The following is a 19,126-nucleotide window of genomic DNA, read 5'->3' on the forward strand; positions in this document are numbered from 1 at the left end:
ACTACAGCATTTTTGGACCTTCAAGGATCTCCAGTATTTAAAAATAACAATTATGGAAAAAATTTGGAAAAATTATGGAAAATTGGAAAAAATTATGGAAAAAATACAGAAAAATATGGGAAAATACCAGTCATGGAATATGAAACAAATGTAAAATCTTTAAAGACCTAAGAGATGGAATGAAAACTTAAGCAAGAGACAAGAGAGTATAAAAAGTGGCCAGATTGTGTTTACTTCAGCAGCAAATATACTAGAAAAAATGACCAGGCAGACTAGAGAAAGAATCAAATAAAACCGTATGAGAAATTCAATATTTGAAGTAAGAAAACTCAGTGGGTGATTTCAATAGCTGATGAGAAAACAGTGAAAGCGAACACCTGACTTGCAAGTTTGTTTTTTTTTTTAATAATTTTTTTAAAATTGTATTTATTTATTTATTTATTTGACAGAGAGAGAGAGAGAGAGAGAGAGAAACAGGCAAGGGGAGTGGGAGAGTGGGAGAGGGAGAAGCAGGCTTCCTGCTAGCAGGGAGTCCCATGCAGGGGCTCGATCCCAGGACCCTGGGATCATGACCTGAGTCAAAGGCAGACACTTAAGGGCCACCCAGGCTCCCCTTGCAAGATGTTTCTTAAGGAATTATCCAGAATGTAGCATGGAGCGAGAAGGAGGAAGGAAGAATAAGAGGTTATATAGGCACAAAGACAGGAGAAGAAATGGAACACATACCTAATTAGAGTTCTGAGGGTGAGGAAGAGAGTTTGAGAGAAGCAGGAACGTTTAAAGAGTTCATGGCTGATGAACAAGATGTTCTCGCAGATGGGACACACACACACACACACACACACACACAAGCCCGCACATACACACCAAGCACAGTTAAGTAAAAGGACATTTATATGCAGACATAATGTACTGAAGCTTCAGAATGCTGGGAAAAAAAAAAAAAAGACTTTAAAACCAACAAGACAGGGACACCTGGGTGGCTCAGTCGAGTAAGCCTCTGCCTAGGCTCCGGTCACAATCCTGGAGTTATGGGATTAGGTACCCCCCATCCCTACCTGCTCACTGGGGAGTCCGCTTCTCCTTCTGCCCCTCCCCTTGCTCTCTCAAATAAATAAATAAAATCTTTTTTAAAAAAGCAACAAGACAACACAAGGAGCTGTTAATAAACTGTCAAACTGTTCTTTCAAGAACATGCCAAATAAAAACATTTTCAGATAATTCCATTTTGGTAATTTTCAGGAACTGAGGATTCATCTTCAAAACACTTTCTCTCAAGGAGGTAACTCCAGAGCAAAGGGCAGCAATGCAAAAAGAGTGAGCAGAGAAACTGGCACCATGATGGTAAATGTAACCAAATTCCGGCTGTGTAAAAGAATGACATCTCACTTTGGGGATCAAAAAATACTGGGCAGGGGCGCCTGGGTGGCTCAGTGGGTTAAAGCCTCTGCCTTCGGCTCAGGTCATGGTCCTGGGGTCCTGGGATCAAGCCCCGCATGGGGCTCTCTGCTTGGCAGGGAGCCTGCTTCCTCCTCTCTCTCTATGCCTGCCTCTCTCCCTACTTGTGATCTATCTGTCAAATAAATAAATAAAATCTTTAAAAAAAAAATACTGGGCAATAATGGCAAAGGGGAGGTAATCAAAGTTCAGGTCCTTGTATCATTTTCCAGGGTCAGATGCTAAATAAGTTGAAACTATTCAATTTAAGGGTATGGTAAACTTCCAAGGGTAACCCCAATAGGAATCAAATGTAGGACCTTCAAAGCAAAAATGTGAAAAATGTGTTTAAAAAAGGACAAAATAACCCCCAGCGCCAAACTTAATTAGTCTAAAATGAGGAAAGAAAGGAGGGAAAGAAGAGATATAGAAAAAAGACAAAAAGAACTATCACATGCTCTCTCTGTACCCACACCAGTCATCCTCGCCTAGCACAGGGGCCTCTCAGATTCCTTCCCAGATTCTGGAAGGTCACTGGAATGTACGTGATGCTGGCGGGACAGGAGAGTGACTGATCTTCAGTCTGATAAAAAAAGGAGCTCTGAACAGCTTATAACAGAGAATCCTCACCCAGGAACTGACAGAACTGCCCCCGCTAAGGGGGCTCTTCCAGCCTAAGAGAACTCATTATGACCTGGTGAATTCCCAGGGCCACTGGAATAGAGAGGACAGGATGTCAGGAATCTGAACAAGGACGGTTCTGGGGCCGAGCGCACTGTGGGGAAGGATCTAAGCTTTACTTGCTGACTCTATCACAGAGATGATGGGTGGTGGGCCAGAGAAAACCAAATAAACTTTGGAGCTTCCTCAGGGCCCTAACTGATCAGTGGGACACTATGTCTGAGGTCCCCTGGCACCGACGTACCCTAATAGAGGATGTGGTGACCCTCTCGGGTGCCTCAATGTTGTACCACACACAGAGGCTGTTTCGGTTCTGAGCCACCAGCACGTCACTTCCTGGGACCCACTGCACGTAGGAGCAGAAGTTGAGGATCATCGTCTTAGAACAGCTTTCAGTATCGTACAGATGCAACTGCAGAAGGAAGAGGTGGACAGCGCGATCAGAAGGGGCTATGGGGTGGTTTCCGATACCGACCATTTCTCTAACAAACTTTGGCGAGCTGACCCACCAGTCAGGCAGATGCTGAATTTCAAAGCTTACTAGCCTGCAATGCTCGACATTTATGCTGACTTGGTACGTCCTGACTCTGGCCCCTAAGAGATGAGCAAGGGAGCCCAGAGCTACACCCAGAAATTTAAGTTAGCTGAAGGTCAGACTTTCGTTCTTAGAGTTTAACTCTGGGCCAGAGTTACCAGACTGGATCACAAAAGGAAGGCCACCACACACAAGAAATGGTCTGGAAATCGGCGACGTGGCTTTCACATCACAATGAACATGAAATGAAAAATCACCAGATAGTCTCTTTGCCCTCGAGGCTGAGCTCTTTGGTGATACCATATTGAGATCAGAGTCAATAAGGAGTTCGGGGGAGACTGTCGAGCCAGACTTAACGCTGTGGGGTAAGCGTAGCTAAGGAATGCTGCAACAGGTGTGGGTAAAGGTCAGCCAGGCATGCAGGGGTGAGGCAATCTCACGAGGGCACAGACTTGTGAACAGCAAAAGAGAAACCAGCTCCCAAATTTCCCTCTTGACTTAGGTGCCATGACAATACCATCTTCTCAAGGTATGGGCTATGATAACAGATGGGCTGTGATAACAGACACAATGTTGATTCTTCTGGGCCTTTTGCTATGTTAATGGCATAGTGCACCAAGAAATTATGCCCATCCTGCCCCCGGCAATACCCGGCAGCAGGTAGTACCACATCCTCTATGGACTACTCAATGGCTAAGGCCTTAGTAACCCTTCTTACGCGAAGTTTCCGGTCCCTGAAGAGAAGCTTGTGCCCCGTTTCATTAAGTTCCAGCCAATCCACACGGCTCTCGTGGCTGATGGTGCCAATGTTGTAGCCACCAGTCAGATCCACTACAAAGAAAAGGAGACAGGGTTAAGAAGACAGATTCCACACAATCATATACAGGACACAAGGCAGCGTGCAAAAGTCTTGCCTTTAATTATGATGTTGGGCTTTAAGAATGTTCCATCAGTGTAGAGTATGAGGAATATGACATAATTTTGCTAAGATGCCTACAATACTAGATTTCTACTAAAATTGTAGAGATTTTGTCTAACTCTGTAGCTAACTCAAAAGGTCCAGATCCATCAAGAAATGAGAATCCTCTCTGGGATCTTGGAATTGTCTCATAGCAGATCTGAACAGATCAGAGCACCGGGCATCCGTTACTCAAGAAATCCTCTGGAAGGCAGCACTGAGCACATTAAGGAAGAGCCCCAGTTCCAGCACAACCAGGAAGAGAAAGCGGATGGATGAAATGACCTCGATGAACATATCTGATGCAAGGAGGTCCCTGCACTTTGAGTGTCAATGATGTAAGAGCCCCGAGGGGCGACAGTGGAGAAGGCACACAGACAAAACAGAAGGAACCTCTGATTAAAGGCAGGCTGAGAGTGCTGAGGATAAGTATTTTAGTTTGGTGTGAATTTTGCAGACAATGTAAGATATGTTCACACTTAGGGACTGGCTAGGATGCTTTCAGGGAGTCTCCTGAACATGGCGCATTCACAGGTCTGATTTGTATACGTTACCAAGGCGCAATGTCCTGCCTTGATCCATGCTGAAACTCAAGACCAAATGCCAGCTTATGTCTACAACTGGGAAGACCAACTTAAAAATGAAATTTCCTTGAATTAAAAGCCAACTTGATAAAGCCATGTTTCAATGTCTCAATTTATAAGTAGAATCACAGAATACAGGAGCTGTGGGACCCTATCTCTGTGAACACCCTGAAATTATATACAAAATTATATGTTTATGTATATTCTTCTGGGAAAGGATCTATGATTTTTTAAAAAATATTTTATTTATTTATTTGAGAGGGAGAGAGAGAGACAGAGCATGAGACAGGGGAGGGTCAGAGGGAGAAGGAGACTCCCTGCCAGGCAGGGAGCCCAAAGCGGGACTCGAGGATCACAACAGGAGCTGAAGGCAGTCGCCTAACCAACTGAGCCACCTAGGCATCCCAGGATCTATGATTTTCATTAGATACTCAAAGGGGTCACTAATGAATAAAGGTTAAGAGAAGAACGCTGTCATTTTATATACTATTGAAGACGAGCCCTGTATAGTGGGATGGCTTGTCCAAAGTCTCACAGCTCATTCCTGACACTGGAACATGGGCCGCCATACTACCTCATTTCCATTACAACTCAACAATCTGATGCGAAACATAAAACTCATGAACTGTAAAAGTATCTTAAGAACAGACCCATATGTATTTGGAAACTTGATTTATAAGAGGTGACATTACAAATCAGTGAGTACAGAACGGATTTCCAATAAATGGTTAAACATGGAAAAAGTAAAATATGAGCCACACCCACATTATTCACAAAAATTAATTCCAGGTGACAAGCAAAATCTAAAAATGCTAAAATATAGGAGGGAGTAGGAAGGTTTTCTTTTTTAAAAATTTTATTTATTTATTTAACTCTACACCCAGCTTGGGTATCAAACTCACGATCCTAAGATCAAGTCACATGTTCCTCTGGCTCAGCCAGTCAGGCGCAAAGGGAAACTTCTTAAATGAGACCTCAAAAATCACAAACTAGGGGCACCTGGGTGGCTCAGTGGGTTAAAGCCTCTGGCTTCAGCTCAGGTTATGATCTCAGGGTTCTGGGATTGAGCCCTACATCAGGCTCTCTGCTCGGCAGGGAGCCTGCTCTCTCCTCTCTCTCTGCTTGCCGCTCTGCCTACTTGTGATCTCTCTGTGTCAAATAAATAAATAAGTAAATTCTTTTAAAAAATCACAAACTATTTCTTAAAAAGTGATTAAATGAACTACATTAAAATTAGAAATGTCTGAACACTAAAAGAGGCTAAGACAAAATACCCGCAACACAAATGACCATCGAAGGCTAGATAAGCACATACACAGAACTCCTTCAAGTCAATATGGAAAAGACAGCCTGATTTTAAAAATAGGCAAGGGATAAGAACTGGCAAAATGCAGAAGAACAAATCCAAACAATAAACAATAAACAATAAACAAATGAACAACCACAAAAATGAGTACGATGAGGTATTATTTCACATAAGTCAGATTGAGCCAAATTATGAAGTCAGGCAATTTCAAGTATTGGAGAGGATGCAGAACACTGGGACCTCTAACTGCTGGTGGGAATGTAAATTGGTATAATCTCTTTGGAGAGCAATTTGGAAAGATTTAGCGAAATTACAGATGTACCTCTTCTATGATTCAGCAGTTCCGCTCTAGGTGCAAACCTGAGAGAACCAAAACACTGGAAATGGTGAAAAACCAACAACTTAAATGTCCCTCAGTAAGAGGTGAGATAAAAGATCTGAAGTAAATACAATGAAAGGTCAGGACATGATAGAACTCGGTATGGGGGGGCGCCTGGGTGGCTCAGTGGGTTAACCCTCTGCCTTCCCCTCAGGTCAAGATCTCAGGGTCCTGGGATCGAGCCCCGCATCGGGCTCTCTGCTGAGTGGGGAGACTGCTTCCTCCTCTCTTTGCCTGCCTTTCTGCCTACTTGTGATCTCTGTTTGTCAAATAAATGAATAAAGTCTTAAAAAAAAAAAAGAACTAGGTATGGGTACACAAGTAATAATAATATTATTAATAGCTAATATTTATTAAGTGTTTATTATGTGCCAGACATTAGTCCAAGTGCTTTTCATATAGGGTAGGTATGATTTTTATCCCCATTTTGTGGATGAGGAAATTGAGATACAGAAAGGTTAAGAAATTGACCTAAGATCACTCAGGTATAACTGCAGAAGTGGGGAGGTTTGACTCTAGACCCTTGTTCTTTTTTTTTTTTTTTTTTTTTAAAGATTTTATTTATTTGACAGACAGATCACAAGTAGAGAGAGAGGCAGGCAGAGAGAGAGGAGGAAGCAGGCTCACTGCTGAGCAGAGAGCCCGATGCAGGGCTCCATCCCAGGACCCTGGGATCATGACCTGAGCCGAAGGCAGAGGTTTAACCCACTGAGCCACCCAGGCGCCCCGTAGACCCTTGTTCTTAACGATGCTCTATGGATATGTTATTCTCTATACATCATAGGGAATACTGTGCTGTTCTAAATACATGATACAGTTAATTTTTTTAAAGATTTTATTTATTTATTTGTCAGAGAGAGTGAGTGCACAAGCAGGGAGAGCAGAAAGCAGAGGGACAAGCAGGCTCCCTGCTGAGCAAGAAGCCTGATGTGGGACTTGATCCCAGGACTCTGGGATCATGACCTGAGCCAAAGGCAGGCTCTCCACTGACTGAGACACCCAGGTGTTCCCAGAGTTAATTATTAATATATAAAATAAGATGTATTTATTTATGTGAACACTTGTGAAATTCAAATAAATTTTGTCATCACTGGCTACCAACATCAAACTCTATAGAAAATAAGTCCCCTTCCAGTTTGAACAGCCATAGGATAATAGACTGTTTGAACCGAAAGGGGACTTATTTTCTGGAGAGTTTGACATTGGTAGCTAGTGATGACAAAATTTATTTGAATTTCACAAGTGTTCACATCTTATTTTATATATTAAGATCCTATGTCCTGGGTCTAAACAGAAAAATTCATAAATTTACTAATGGTTCCGCTCTACAGTTCACAATTCCTAGCCCTAAGAACATGAATAATTATAGGGACAAGCTAATATGCATAACAGTATATATGTTATCTATACAGCTAGATGCTGTGATAAGGAAGCATACTATAAACATCTGTTTTGTTATCAGAATTATGAGAGTCTTACCTATAGCAATAGTCTTAACATCAACCAGATAAGCCAATTTCTTATTGTCTTCCATCCCTCGTTGACGCCGCTCATTAATACGGACACTGAAACACGAAGGGTGAGGTAAGGCAGAATGGACTTGGGTCATTGGGATATTTATCAAGGGCCCCGAAGTACCATATGGAATGAAGTTTTTAGATTAATCTTGAGGATACAGGAGTTAGAGGTTTAAAGAGACTTCTTTTGGGTTTCAAAAATTTAGAGAACTTTGTGGGGTTACCTGATGAGGTGGGGGTTCATGAATTCAGTACGTACAGAACCCAGGGTATCATTACTCCCATATTCCACCAGGGTTAGCTCTCCAGCATTGAAGATCATGCACACCTGGGGATAAAGGGAACTGTCATGTGGTGGGAAGTTCGCATGAAGAAGTCTGCATGGTCAACAGCAGGAGAGGGAGATGTCTTGTCAGTGCAAAGTGACTCCCACTTTTCTCTGTATTCGGTTCCTCTGCCTATCTCGCCCTCCTTTCTTTATCTGCTCTCTCTTAGCTAGGAGGTTTACTGAGATGGTGAGGGTTGGTTAATCAAGCTCTACTCACATTTTCATTTTCAAAGAAATACTTCTCATTGCCACCAGATCCCTGCCAAGCCACCTGTCAAAGAGGGAGAGGACATAAGAGCAATGTGGGTAAGTATCCGAGACAATGCTGAGAGAAGGACGGGGTAGGAGGCAGAGAGGAGGAGTTTAGAAAGGCCCTGATGTTCCACAAGTGGGGTGCTGCCCTAGGCTGCTAGGCTTCTGAGAGAGGCTATAAAAACAGTCCAACAGTGGGAATTTCCATTCCAGGATTCTAAATCTCTGGGGTCTCATTCCCAGGTCCATCAGGTCCCCAACGTCAGCATCTTAGAGCTTTTCCTTAGAGATCTTCCCCCTTAGGGACCCGGGCTCTCCTGAAGTAGCAGCTCATGATGCTCCATTCCCCGCCCCTCCACCTGGGGTTCCTACCTCACTAAGGCGATTAGTGTTCAGGTCCCCTAGCAGCAGCGTGTCTGACGTGTGGGCCACCAGGTAACGTTCCTTTCCAAGGATTTTCACCTCTTCCACCTCATAGCCATAGTGTGACTTGAGTACGACTCGGGTCCCCGATGACAGGTTCTTCACAATCACCTTGGTAAGGTACAAGTCTGAGCTCCCTGAGGCTTCCCCCAACCCCGAAGAGGGGTTAACGTGCCGTGCCCACTTCCACAGTGTTAAACAAAGCTAGTATCTTGTTTCCTCACCTAGCCTAGGCTATTGTTGCTAAAAATGACACCTCCCATTCACACAGTGCTGTACTATTTACGAAATGTTTTCAGAGATTATTTACTTCAATGCTAATACATAACACATATGGGGTAAAACTAATCACTCTCCTTACATTCCTGTACCTCTTGTGAAAATCTTTGTGATTACTTTAATCATGGTATATATAGATCATACTGTCATTTCATATACCTCCTTGCTAGAATGATGCTGATTAAGGAATAATATAATACAGACAATTATCTTTGTATTCTCTGTCCTAACAGTGCTCATGCATAGAGAATGGACAGAAAATGAAAGAACAGGGGTGCCTGGCTGGCTCAGTCAGAGGAGCATGCAACTCTTGATCTCAGTTGTGGATTTGAGCCCCAAGTGGGGTGTAGTTATTTAAAAATAAAATCCTAAAAAGGGGGGGGGCACCTGGGTAGCTCAGCTGATTAAGTATCTGCCTTCAGTTCAGGTCATGATCTTGGGGTCTTGGGATCAGGCCCCACATTGTGCCCCAGGTCCGAGTGCTCCCTCTCCCTCCGGCCTTCCCCTGCTCCTGTGCGAACACTCTGTCAAATAAGTGAACAAAATTTTAAAAAAAGAGAAAAAGAATGAAGGAACCAATGAATAATAAATGGAAGGAAAAGAGGACAGAGGTAAAGAAAACAGAAAAGTGGGGTCAGGAACTAAGAAATTACCTTGCAATGTCATACACGGTGAGTTCAGAGGCCCTAAAGCAATGTTATGCACCTGCATAATCCTAAACTCCCCAGTTAACGACAACATTAGATAATGAAGCTTTTTCTGTTTTTTTTTTTTTGTTTTAGAGAGGGATGGAGACATGGGTGGGGCAGAGGGAGAACGAAAGAGTGAATCTTAAACAGACTCCATGCCCAGCATGGAGCCCCATGTGATGCTTGATCTCACAACCCTGAGATCATGACCTGAGCTGAAATTAAGAGTCTGACACATAAGACTGAGTCAACCAGGCGCCCCAGGTAGTAAAGTTTTAAACCAGGAAGATGGAAGTGGCGATCTCTGTATCCCTTAAATTTGGTGTTTAAATCTTTTCTTACAATAAGGTGGAAGGGCTACAGCAGGAAAGTTGCCAAAGAGTTGCCTGATACACTTTGTTCTCCAGAACAGCTCTGCCAGGGTTACATTTGACACTGCGGCAGTGTCCAGAAGGAGATTTTGGTGCAGTAGGCTATCAGCTGCTCACCTGGCTAGGTCCCACATACGTCAACTCAAACTTATTCTTGTAAATGCTTCTCCGGAGGCAGCAGTCAAACTGTTCCACTCCACCACAGAGTGTGCCCTAGACGGGAAAGCGACAACATAAAAGGTAACAGGCATCGGAAGGATATCCAGAGACACCCTTGAAACCCAAGTTCTAGAATCTAGGAAAGAGTTGGCAGTAAAAGGGCTGGCAGTTTTGGGAAGTACCAGATGGAAGGAGGTGGCACTCACAGGACTCAAGGATAGTGATGGGATGAAAGGGAGAAAGCAGCCCTGCCTACAGAATTCTTTGTCTCTTTTGGCTTCCCGTAAAGTGTGAATTTCTCTTTCCTGCCTTTAATGTCATATTTTTAGGTTGGAGTCAAAAGGGAAGTGGAGATTCTCTAGTTTCAGGGGAGAGTGCTTTAGGCTCAGGCCGGATTTTTTCTAGTTTGGAGAAAGTCACCCAGGCGGAAAGGGATTACTAGTAAAACGCACTGCACAGAGTCGTGAGCCATCCCGTTTCCAGGCCAAGGCAGTGACGGTATATAAGTTGGCAATCTCCTTGGGCTTTGCTTCTTCCCAGATGCTTCTTCGAGGGCTCCAGTTGAGTACCCGAAGTCTGAAATTAAGGAGGTGGATTTCAGAAGAGATGGAGACTGAGCAAAAGGGTGGAAATGGGTGGGTAACTGAAGGCAATGAGTCTTGCTGTATCAGAGAAGAAAGGAAGTGAAAGAGAACACACATGCTAGGGAATCTCATAGGAGAGGACAAACAGGTTTCAAAGAAGGAAGCTGGGAAAATCAAGCCAAAAGTAAAATGGGGTGAGAGCGATAGGAGTGGAGAAAACAAAAGGAGATCATGGCTGGTGAGAAAAATGAGCTGTTAGCAAGGGAGAAATAAGGAAAAAGAAACAGAGAAAAAGGAAGGAAGAGACCCACATGACATCGAAGGGGATAAAAGGACAGGCTGATAAAGCTGATGTGAGGGGACTTATTTATTTTATTTATTTTAATTACCCTTCCATCATCCCTCCCTCCCTTCCTTCCTTCTTTCACCACACATTTAAGCATACATTATGTACTGGATGCTAATTTAGCCACTGGAGATTTAAAAAAAAATGAATAGGCCCTCTTCTCAAGGGCATTTCAGTTTGGCCAGATAACTATAAACACTAAAGTGTAATATCATGCGATAAACACTGAGCCAGTGGTCTGAAAAGAGGCAATGGTAATACAAAGAGAGGGGAGATGAATTCCACTGAGGAGTCCCAGGCAGAGGCACAGAGACACAAAATCCTGGTGTACTGTGGAACTGCCAGAGTCCCAACAGATGGTGGGAGCAGGAAAAGGGAAGTGAGTGAATTAAAACCTGAGGATCTCTTTCAACCTACACTTGATTCCCAACCATTCTCCCACTCTGGCTGAAAATAACTGGGCTAGAGCAAGGTGTACACAGGGAAAGTAGGCAGAAGATGCACATGGAAAGGGACCCACCTGTCATAACTTCCTAACACAACAGACTGGCCCCCAGGGCTTGCAGCAGCGGTGGTGAACTCCCGCTCCTGAGGGTCACGGCTGTAATCAAAAGTCTGTAGCACGTGGCCTTCCTTTCCATAGGCTACAATTCTCCGATCACAGCCTGCGGCCACGATGCTGTTGCTTGCCCAAGCCAAGGCATAGGGTGGGCATGGGTGGTTAACCAACTTCCCCTAAGACAGAAGCAAAGGGTTCCAATCACTCTGACTCTGACAGCCTCAGCCAGGGATTTTTCCTTTCTAGGAAAAATGTATACCCTGTATAAATCTTCCTCCCAACATTTTCCCACGCCAACACATCCTAATCTGGAGAACTTCACAAACTGTCTTTCTGTTTCATACTCTTACACACATATGTATGACATACACACACACATCTGACATTGTCCTCAAGAGGAAACCTCAAAAGGCTTGTATGTTGAGTTCTTTAGTAAACACCTATAAGGCCCCCCAAGGGACATATCCTACACATTAATTACCACTGGGTAGGTCCACACGGAGCATACAACTCGTTCTATACAGAAAAAATAAATTTAATTGTTACATGAGTAATTCCTTTTTTTTTTTAAATCTCTATTGGCTTCCAATAAAGTACAGATTTCTCTTTCCTGCCTTTAATGTCATATTTTTAGGTTGGAGTCAAAAGGAAAGAAGAGATTTTCTAGTTTCAGGGGAGAGTGCATTAGGCTAAGGCTGGATTTTTTCCAAGTTTGGAGAAAGTCACCCAGGCAGAAAGGGATTACTTTTTTTTTTTTTTTAAGGTTTAGTTATTTAAGTAATCTCTGCACCTAATGTGGCCCTCAAACTCACAACCCCGAGTTCAAGAGTCACATGATCCACCAACTGAGCCAGCCAGGCACCCCTCTACAAGTAATTCTTAAGGTAAGTTATTCAAACAATAGAGAATTACATAAAGTAAAATATAAACTTTCCTTTTATCCCCCACCCTTTCTCTTTTCTCTCTTGAGAATGACTTTTTTCTCTATGAATTTATACATATAAATACACTTTTTACATAGATAGGAATTATTTTCACTTTCCCTTACTCTCAGAATCCTTTCCACTCGAGTCCTCCTTGCCCACAAATATAAAGCTGTGGCCTCCTGAATAAAAATTCTCTCTGTGGCTGCATCTAAACGTGCCCCCTGCCAACCACCTCAATCTTAATGTTCAACCTACCCTAGGAGGGATCTTGGGTTTCTTTACCCCCATCTCACAGCATCCTTTAGTCATACCTGTGACTCTCCAGAGCCTTCATCATCGAAGAAATACCTAACAATGGTGCCATCTGCATGACCAGAGAGAATTCCTTTCCCAGAGGAACTAAAAGTGAGTGAATTAAAAGGAAGAGGAAGAGGAAGAAGGAGATTACTCTGTCTCACCAAGAAATCCCACTTCTGTGTCAAAACATTACCCTACCCGGGCTCCCTGCTACCATTCCTCCCCATCTTCCATATTATAGTCTCCCAGTCCCGACATCCCCATTGCTTCCTCCTACGTCTCCAAGCTTGGGATACTGCTCTTCCTTACTCACTTTGTTGTCAGTGATACCACGTAAGAATCTGTCCCATAAATGGTAGACGATTTATTAGTTTTACTGTTTGCTAAACGAACCTGAAAATGGGAAAATGGATACAAGTCTGGTTAGGTTCCTTTCAACCCCACCCAATCCTAAAAAGAAAAAAAAGTAACAAAAAACTTTTTGTCCATTTTCTCCCCCAATATATAACTTGACCCTAAGGGAGACATTTAACAGTATTCCTCTCCTCAGAAACATTATCCCCACCCACAACCTCTCCTGCAGGTTTCTCTTCGTCCTTTACCTTCCCTTCAGCCAGTCCAAAAACAATGATGTGCTCTGCTGGCCACTGCAGACAAGTGACAGCACTCTGTAAGGAGGAAATCATGAAAAGGATAACCCTGTCCATGTAGCCCAGCGCATTTATAACGAACTGAACCCCCGCCACATGCCACCACCCCAAGCGCCTATAGCGGAGAAGAGGACACAGCCGGGCTCAAGGAGGAAAGCAAGGAGGATGGGCAGCCACACAGCACCACCCCCCATCCTCTCAGTTGGAAAGGTCAGACTGACAAGTTAAAAATGCAACTTCTGGTTACAATTACAAGTAGATATATTGATATATGTTTGCTAATCCAAATCTCCCAGAGATAGGTTTGAACTTTACCGTCTGGATGAATTTGTTACAGATGACTTTCTTGTCACCCCTGCCAAATAAAAGGAGGGAAAACATATTAAAAACAAAAATAAAGTGCCACACGTGATGCTGGGGGAAGGGAGGAAAGACCAGATAATGCTCCCTGCTCCCCCTAATGTTTCCTACCGTTCCATAGGAGCCTTGAAAGGAGGCACACAATGGAGCCCAAGCAGTTTTAGAACAGTAACAAAGATGCTGTATCACCAAGGGCTCCCATCACAGGTCCTCATGCTGACCTTAGGCCGATTCCACCAGGGATGGGATCTCACAACACATGAGGCAGGCACAGATAGGGAAGCAGCAACAGACTCGGGAAGGCCTTTGCTCTCCACGTCCCAGCCTGGACCATCATCTTCTCTACTCCCCTTTCCCCAATGAGACATTTCTTCCTGCCCTCCCCTTCTTTTCCAGGTCACCCCCACCTCCCAGTCTCTATCCTCACCAATCTTCTCCAATCTTGTACACATAGATGATGTTGTCGGTCTGTCCTATGGCAATTTTAGTGGAATCAGGAGAAAAAGCCATGCCCTTCACCATATAGCTCTTCCTGCCATACTAAGAGTTAAAAAAGGTAAAGAAAAAAAAAGTCGTGAGTACACATGGTAGAGAAAAGAGAAGAAAAGGTGATTGTGTGACTGTATTGAGCGTGAGGGATTTATCCTGAGAAAAGATGGGGCAGGCCATTTCCTATGCAGATGGCTGGGGAAGTTAGGAAGTTTTCCAGATTCATAAGACCCCATGAACACACATGTTAAGGACACACAGAGTACTCTCTTCACCTTCATGTCAGCTGGTTTGGTGGAGAATTTATCTCTCCGCTCCCCATGTTCATCGTATAGCAACACCACTCGGTCCACTGTGCAGACGGCAAACTTGGCATTGTTCTGGGACCAAGCCATGCAGGTCACCTTTGCAGCTCCATCCTGCAGAGGCAGAGGGGGCAAAAATAAGCCCAGGTGTTCGTCTAGAGTGACAAAAGCATTCCTAGTTCCTTTAGCTCTAGTGTGACTTTGGTCAATTCTCCACTTCATAGTCCTTAAAACAAAAGATGCATCCTGGTCTCCAAGCCTATAAAACCCTGGCCCAGGAGAACAAGGTGCTTTAGAAACCCATAATGCAAATACACTTTGAGGTGACACGCAGAATCAACTGTACCAGTGTGCCCCTGCAATGCCCTTGCTCCTTCGTAGCTCAACTGAAATAAATTCAATTGGTCTGATAAGGTTTTTTTTTTTTAATAGGTTCTGGTCTTCAGCCATTCATTCAATATATACATTTTTTTCATTCATTATTATTTTTTAAAGGTTTTATTTATTTGACAGACAGCAAGAGAGGGAACACAAGCAGAGGGAGTGGGAGAGGGAGAAGCAGGCTTCCCAGTGAGCAGGGAGCCCAATGTGGGGCTCAATCTCATGACCCTGGATCATGACCTAGCTGAAGACACTTAATGACTTAGCCACCAAGGCCCTTCTCATTCAATATTTTTTGAATACCTTACTGAGAAAGGCATGTAGCCAGGGGCTGAGAGGAAGACAAAGAGCAAAATACGGTCCCTGCCCCCAGACTAATAACATGGTGCCAAACAGGAAAAAATCCCATTAGAGAGGCATGTACAAAGCACGATGATAGTCTGGAGAAGTCTGAAATCATTTTATGTTTAAATGACCAACTTTAAGGTTTGAAGAATTGGATTTAGTTAAATGGGGGAAGTTATCTGAAGTAGAAGGAATGATAGGAGCAAAGGCAAATCTCATTAAGGAACAGTAATTTAATTTAGCTGAAACTATCTTGCAAATAGAACAGACGAAGGAAGGCAGGAAAAACAGTGAGTCCAGAGCAAAAAAACTTTGAAATTTGGCCAAGGAGTTTGGGCTCATTTGGTAGGAAAAAGACAGTGAAAAAGTTCTGAAATGGGGAGTTGAGATTTAGGATGAAAATGCCACCAGCTTTTTTTTTTTTTTGATCCCACCCAAACTATGCACTGCTGAGAAGTCCAATATTGAAGTGATCATCTCCCAGTCAATTATTCTCTTCCACATCTGTCCACCACCTGGTCCTCAATGGTTCTGCACTAAGGACTTTCCTCCTTGAAATAAAACATTTAGCTTTGCTCCAATTGTGTGATTAATTACTTGGGCTCCAGAGCTCTGGTTTGAAACTTTGTTACTTTTCACTCCTAACCCACCTACCTCCAAAGTCTAGAAGTTTAAAAGGCCTTTTTTTCCCTCCCCCCACCTCATCAAAATCCTCAGAGTCAGAAAATAGCCACACCACCACCTTCACCCCCCTCCACCGCTTGATTAAATTAGGTTCAAAGGGCTGAGCGCTCGCTCCTCATTTTCCTTGCTCATCATCTTCCTTCATCATTTTGTGAATCCTGGGCGTTTGCCCTACCCTGCATCATGACATCTTATTTTGAAAGACTGAAGGGGATTTTCACTTCCAATTATTCCATTAGGGTAAAGGGATTTTTAAATTACAATTTCCGGGGCAGTTTCCCGAGCAATGAGCACTTCTCTCTTTTGATTAATTTCCCTCTATTCTCCTAATACCACTTTCGCTGTGAAGCCTTCCTCATTCCTCACAGCACTGTCATGAGGATTAAATGGGGGCAGGGAGTAGGATAATAAAAACTAACCTTTAACAAGATCTTACATAGACTAGGCATTTTGATAAATGCTCAATATACATTGTCCTTTTACTTCATAACGCTGAGACAGATATGATTACGCCTATTTTACAGATGGGGAAACTGAGGTTCAGAAAAGTTAAGTAATTTGCTCAAATTTACATACACAGTTTATAAGGGGGTGGAACCAAGATTTAAATCCACGTATGTCTGACGCCGCAAACCACAATCCTAATTCCTTAAATTATGCTGTCTTGCTACACAGGAAACTTTCACTGATGGCAGATACTATCATTAGCTTTGTATGAGTCTATCCTTTGAATTTGGAATGTTCTCTCTCGTCTATCAGTTTCTACAGGCTTTTTACTTCGCTAAGGCTTTTGCGCACATGACTTTCCTTAACTCTTCCTCCAAACCCCCTCAGGTTGCTATTATAGTTACTCCCATTTTCCGAATGAAGTAGTTGGGTGGGCGCTCAGAGACTGTGTGCCGAGGGCTTACAGTCAGCGGGGTTGGACCATTTACTTAAAGTGGAGCTGGCACTAGGACTTGAATGCTGGTCTCCTAGCTCCAAAACCCAGCCTTCCTTTAGCATGGTTCCTCTCCCGGCGCCCAGCCTTTTCTGAATCTGAGATCTTCATCATCAGAACGAACGTGAGGTCTTCCGCACTCCGTCTTTGGGGCTTTTACCTAAGGCGCTTGTTTATGTGGGCGCAGACTTAGCTTCGTTGTTTACAGGTGCGCCCAGCACGGGGCCTCGTACACAACTGAGGTCAAATGAAACGGAATGAAAGCTACCGAGGTTAGCGGTCCGTCTTGACTACCGCACACTACCGACCGAGCAGAGATTCCGCATCCAGTAGGCGCTCGACATGGTGAGATTTCAGTTCCCCCACTTCTCTGGGAACGTTAAGGCTGGCGAAGGAGGGAAGAGGCACGCAACTCCTCACCTGAGGGCTCAGCAGGGTCCTCAGGTGCTTCAACTGCATGACGGACACCTGTCTCTCTGATGCCACCAGTCAGCGACAACTCCTGTCGTTACCCAGACAACCCGCCACGCAGCCGCAGCGACAGCCGCTGACGCAGAGGCGACGAGAGCGCAACACACTTCGCAAGGTCCCCACGTAGCTTCGCCGTGAAGCAAACAGAACGTGCGCAGGCGCAGTGAGGTCTAGGGCGGGACCCTGAGAGGACTCGAATCCTCTCTTCAACCAATCCTGTCCTTGCTTGCAAGCTCACGCTAAGCCACGCCCACAAACCCTCCGCAAACTCCAGGTCTTAGATAATGGCTGCCTTTCTCCCGCTGTGATTGTCAGTAAAGTGCGGCTGAATACTTCTTTTAATCCTTACAACCCTGGAAGAAGGCAGGGCGGTTGCTTTCACACGTTTTGCAGCGGACTAGATTGAACCCAAATAGGTTATATGATTTGCACGGGATATCACAAGGCTAATGATGATAGCTAACGGAACTCAGTGTGCGTCTGCCAGGTACTGTGCAAAGGGTTGTAGATGCATTATCTCATTTAATCTCAAAGACACCTTTTGAAGGGGATGGCATTATTAGTTCCATTTCTCATGCCAAAAGACTCAGGATTAGAGGGGTCACTTAACAAACTAACAGTAAATGATGTAACTGGGATTCAACCCAGAGCTGATGCATTTAAACAGCCTTATATTCTGAACTTCTAGCTCCCTATACCTATGCCATGCTTCTATACCCCGCGCCATCCCAAGAGATGAGGTGTCCAGAGTCCGAGATGTGTGTTTCATCGCCAGTGGCTGGTGAGAGGTACTACTTCAGAACTGGGTAGCAGTGGATCAAGGACTGCTGTCCAGATCTGGATGCTTTTGTGGTTCAAGGCAAAGGGCAAATGAGAACTTGGCTTATCTGATAAGATGAAGTTAAGTCTTGTGATACCTGGGGTTGGAGCTTGGTTAAGTAGAAGGGATAATGACTTCTTGATCTGTTTGGATTGGGGTCCCTTTCAGAATTACTGGTCTAAATTCTTGTAACATGCCAGAGAGACTGAGATGCAGAAAAGGAGAGTTCATACACCTCCTCTGGAAAGATCCGAAGTTGAGAAGACCTATAATTCTCCAGAGAGTATAGCATGTGATGTCCAGATTCCGGGTTCTGCAGCTTTTCCCCCACAGTGGTTGCAAAGGTCAACAGGTATTTCTCGCACTGGCACTATCCCCCCACCCTTGGAATTTAGGAAACAGTAGAGGAAAGCCTCTATTTTCACAGGAAGGAAGTAGCCCCAGAGTCCAAAGTATAAGTCTTTTGACAGGGGAGTTCCAACCCCTCAGTTTTATTTCCATAATCCTCCTCTGGATATAGTGGCAGAGAGTGAATATAAACTCACTTACACTTTACAGTTATTATTGACTTTGACCGAATCAGCAGAGACAGAGGCAGACAGAACCAAAAGGAAGAGTGAGGGCGGGGAAGACTGTCAGGACAGGAGGCACAGGGTAGGAGCACGTGGCAGTAAAGGATCCATTAGTGGAGCTGCTCTTTCATGTGTCCCCAAACACCGCTCAGTCCTTTTCTGGAAATTAGCTCGAGGTTGATGGAGGAGTCAGAGGAATAAATGGTGAAAGGCTTGGGTGTCAATGTGGGCAGTGAAGTTAAAAAGGTTACCGACCCCTCTCATGTGGCATAACCTTCGTTTCCACGGGTGCAAGAGAATTTATATTCCGCCCCTTCTTTTCCTTCTCCCCCCTCCTCACTAAACAAAAGAAAAGGAACCAGGGCTCTAGTTTTCTACACCCATTTCTGTCCTCTCCCCACCCATTCCAGGCTATAGAAAAAAACACCTTAAAACAATGAGAGTGCTCCTGTCGAGTTGGTGGTGGTGTGAGAGGCCCTTGTGGTCAGGGGAGAGACAG

General features: G+C 44.1%; 1 protein-coding gene across 2 annotated transcripts in view; it reads right to left on the bottom strand.

Moving 5' to 3' along the window:
• The window catches only part of IFT172 (intraflagellar transport 172), a 33,859-nt gene extending 16,503 nt beyond the window's left edge, over positions 1-17,356 (bottom strand). The window contains exons 1-16 of one of the 2 annotated variants that reach the window (XM_045978919.1): positions 17,185-17,356; positions 14,385-14,528; positions 14,048-14,160; positions 13,576-13,615; positions 13,213-13,278; positions 12,924-13,003; positions 12,625-12,712; positions 11,349-11,563; positions 10,351-10,474; positions 9,857-9,952; positions 8,350-8,511; positions 7,943-7,996; positions 7,622-7,725; positions 7,360-7,445; positions 3,372-3,484; positions 2,363-2,530 (exon numbers count right to left, since the gene is read on the bottom strand). In XM_045978919.1, the coding sequence (XP_045834875.1) occupies positions 2,363-2,530; positions 3,372-3,484; positions 7,360-7,445; positions 7,622-7,725; positions 7,943-7,996; positions 8,350-8,511; positions 9,857-9,952; positions 10,351-10,474; positions 11,349-11,563; positions 12,625-12,712; positions 12,924-13,003; positions 13,213-13,278; positions 13,576-13,615; positions 14,048-14,160; positions 14,385-14,528; positions 17,185-17,223 (1,692 nt within the window). In that variant the 5' untranslated portion in view covers positions 17,224-17,356. The remainder of the gene's footprint in view (positions 1-2,362; positions 2,531-3,371; positions 3,485-7,359; positions 7,446-7,621; positions 7,726-7,942; positions 7,997-8,349; positions 8,512-9,856; positions 9,953-10,350; positions 10,475-11,348; positions 11,564-12,624; positions 12,713-12,923; positions 13,004-13,212; positions 13,279-13,575; positions 13,616-14,047; positions 14,161-14,384; positions 14,529-17,184) is intronic. The other variant, XM_045978920.1, reaches the window with a different exon arrangement.
• Between the last annotated feature and the right edge of the window lie 1,770 nt (positions 17,357-19,126).

The sequence above is a fragment of the Meles meles genome, chromosome 15 (assembly GCF_922984935.1).
Source record: "Meles meles chromosome 15, mMelMel3.1 paternal haplotype, whole genome shotgun sequence".
Taxonomy (NCBI): Eukaryota; Metazoa; Chordata; class Mammalia; order Carnivora; family Mustelidae; genus Meles; species Meles meles.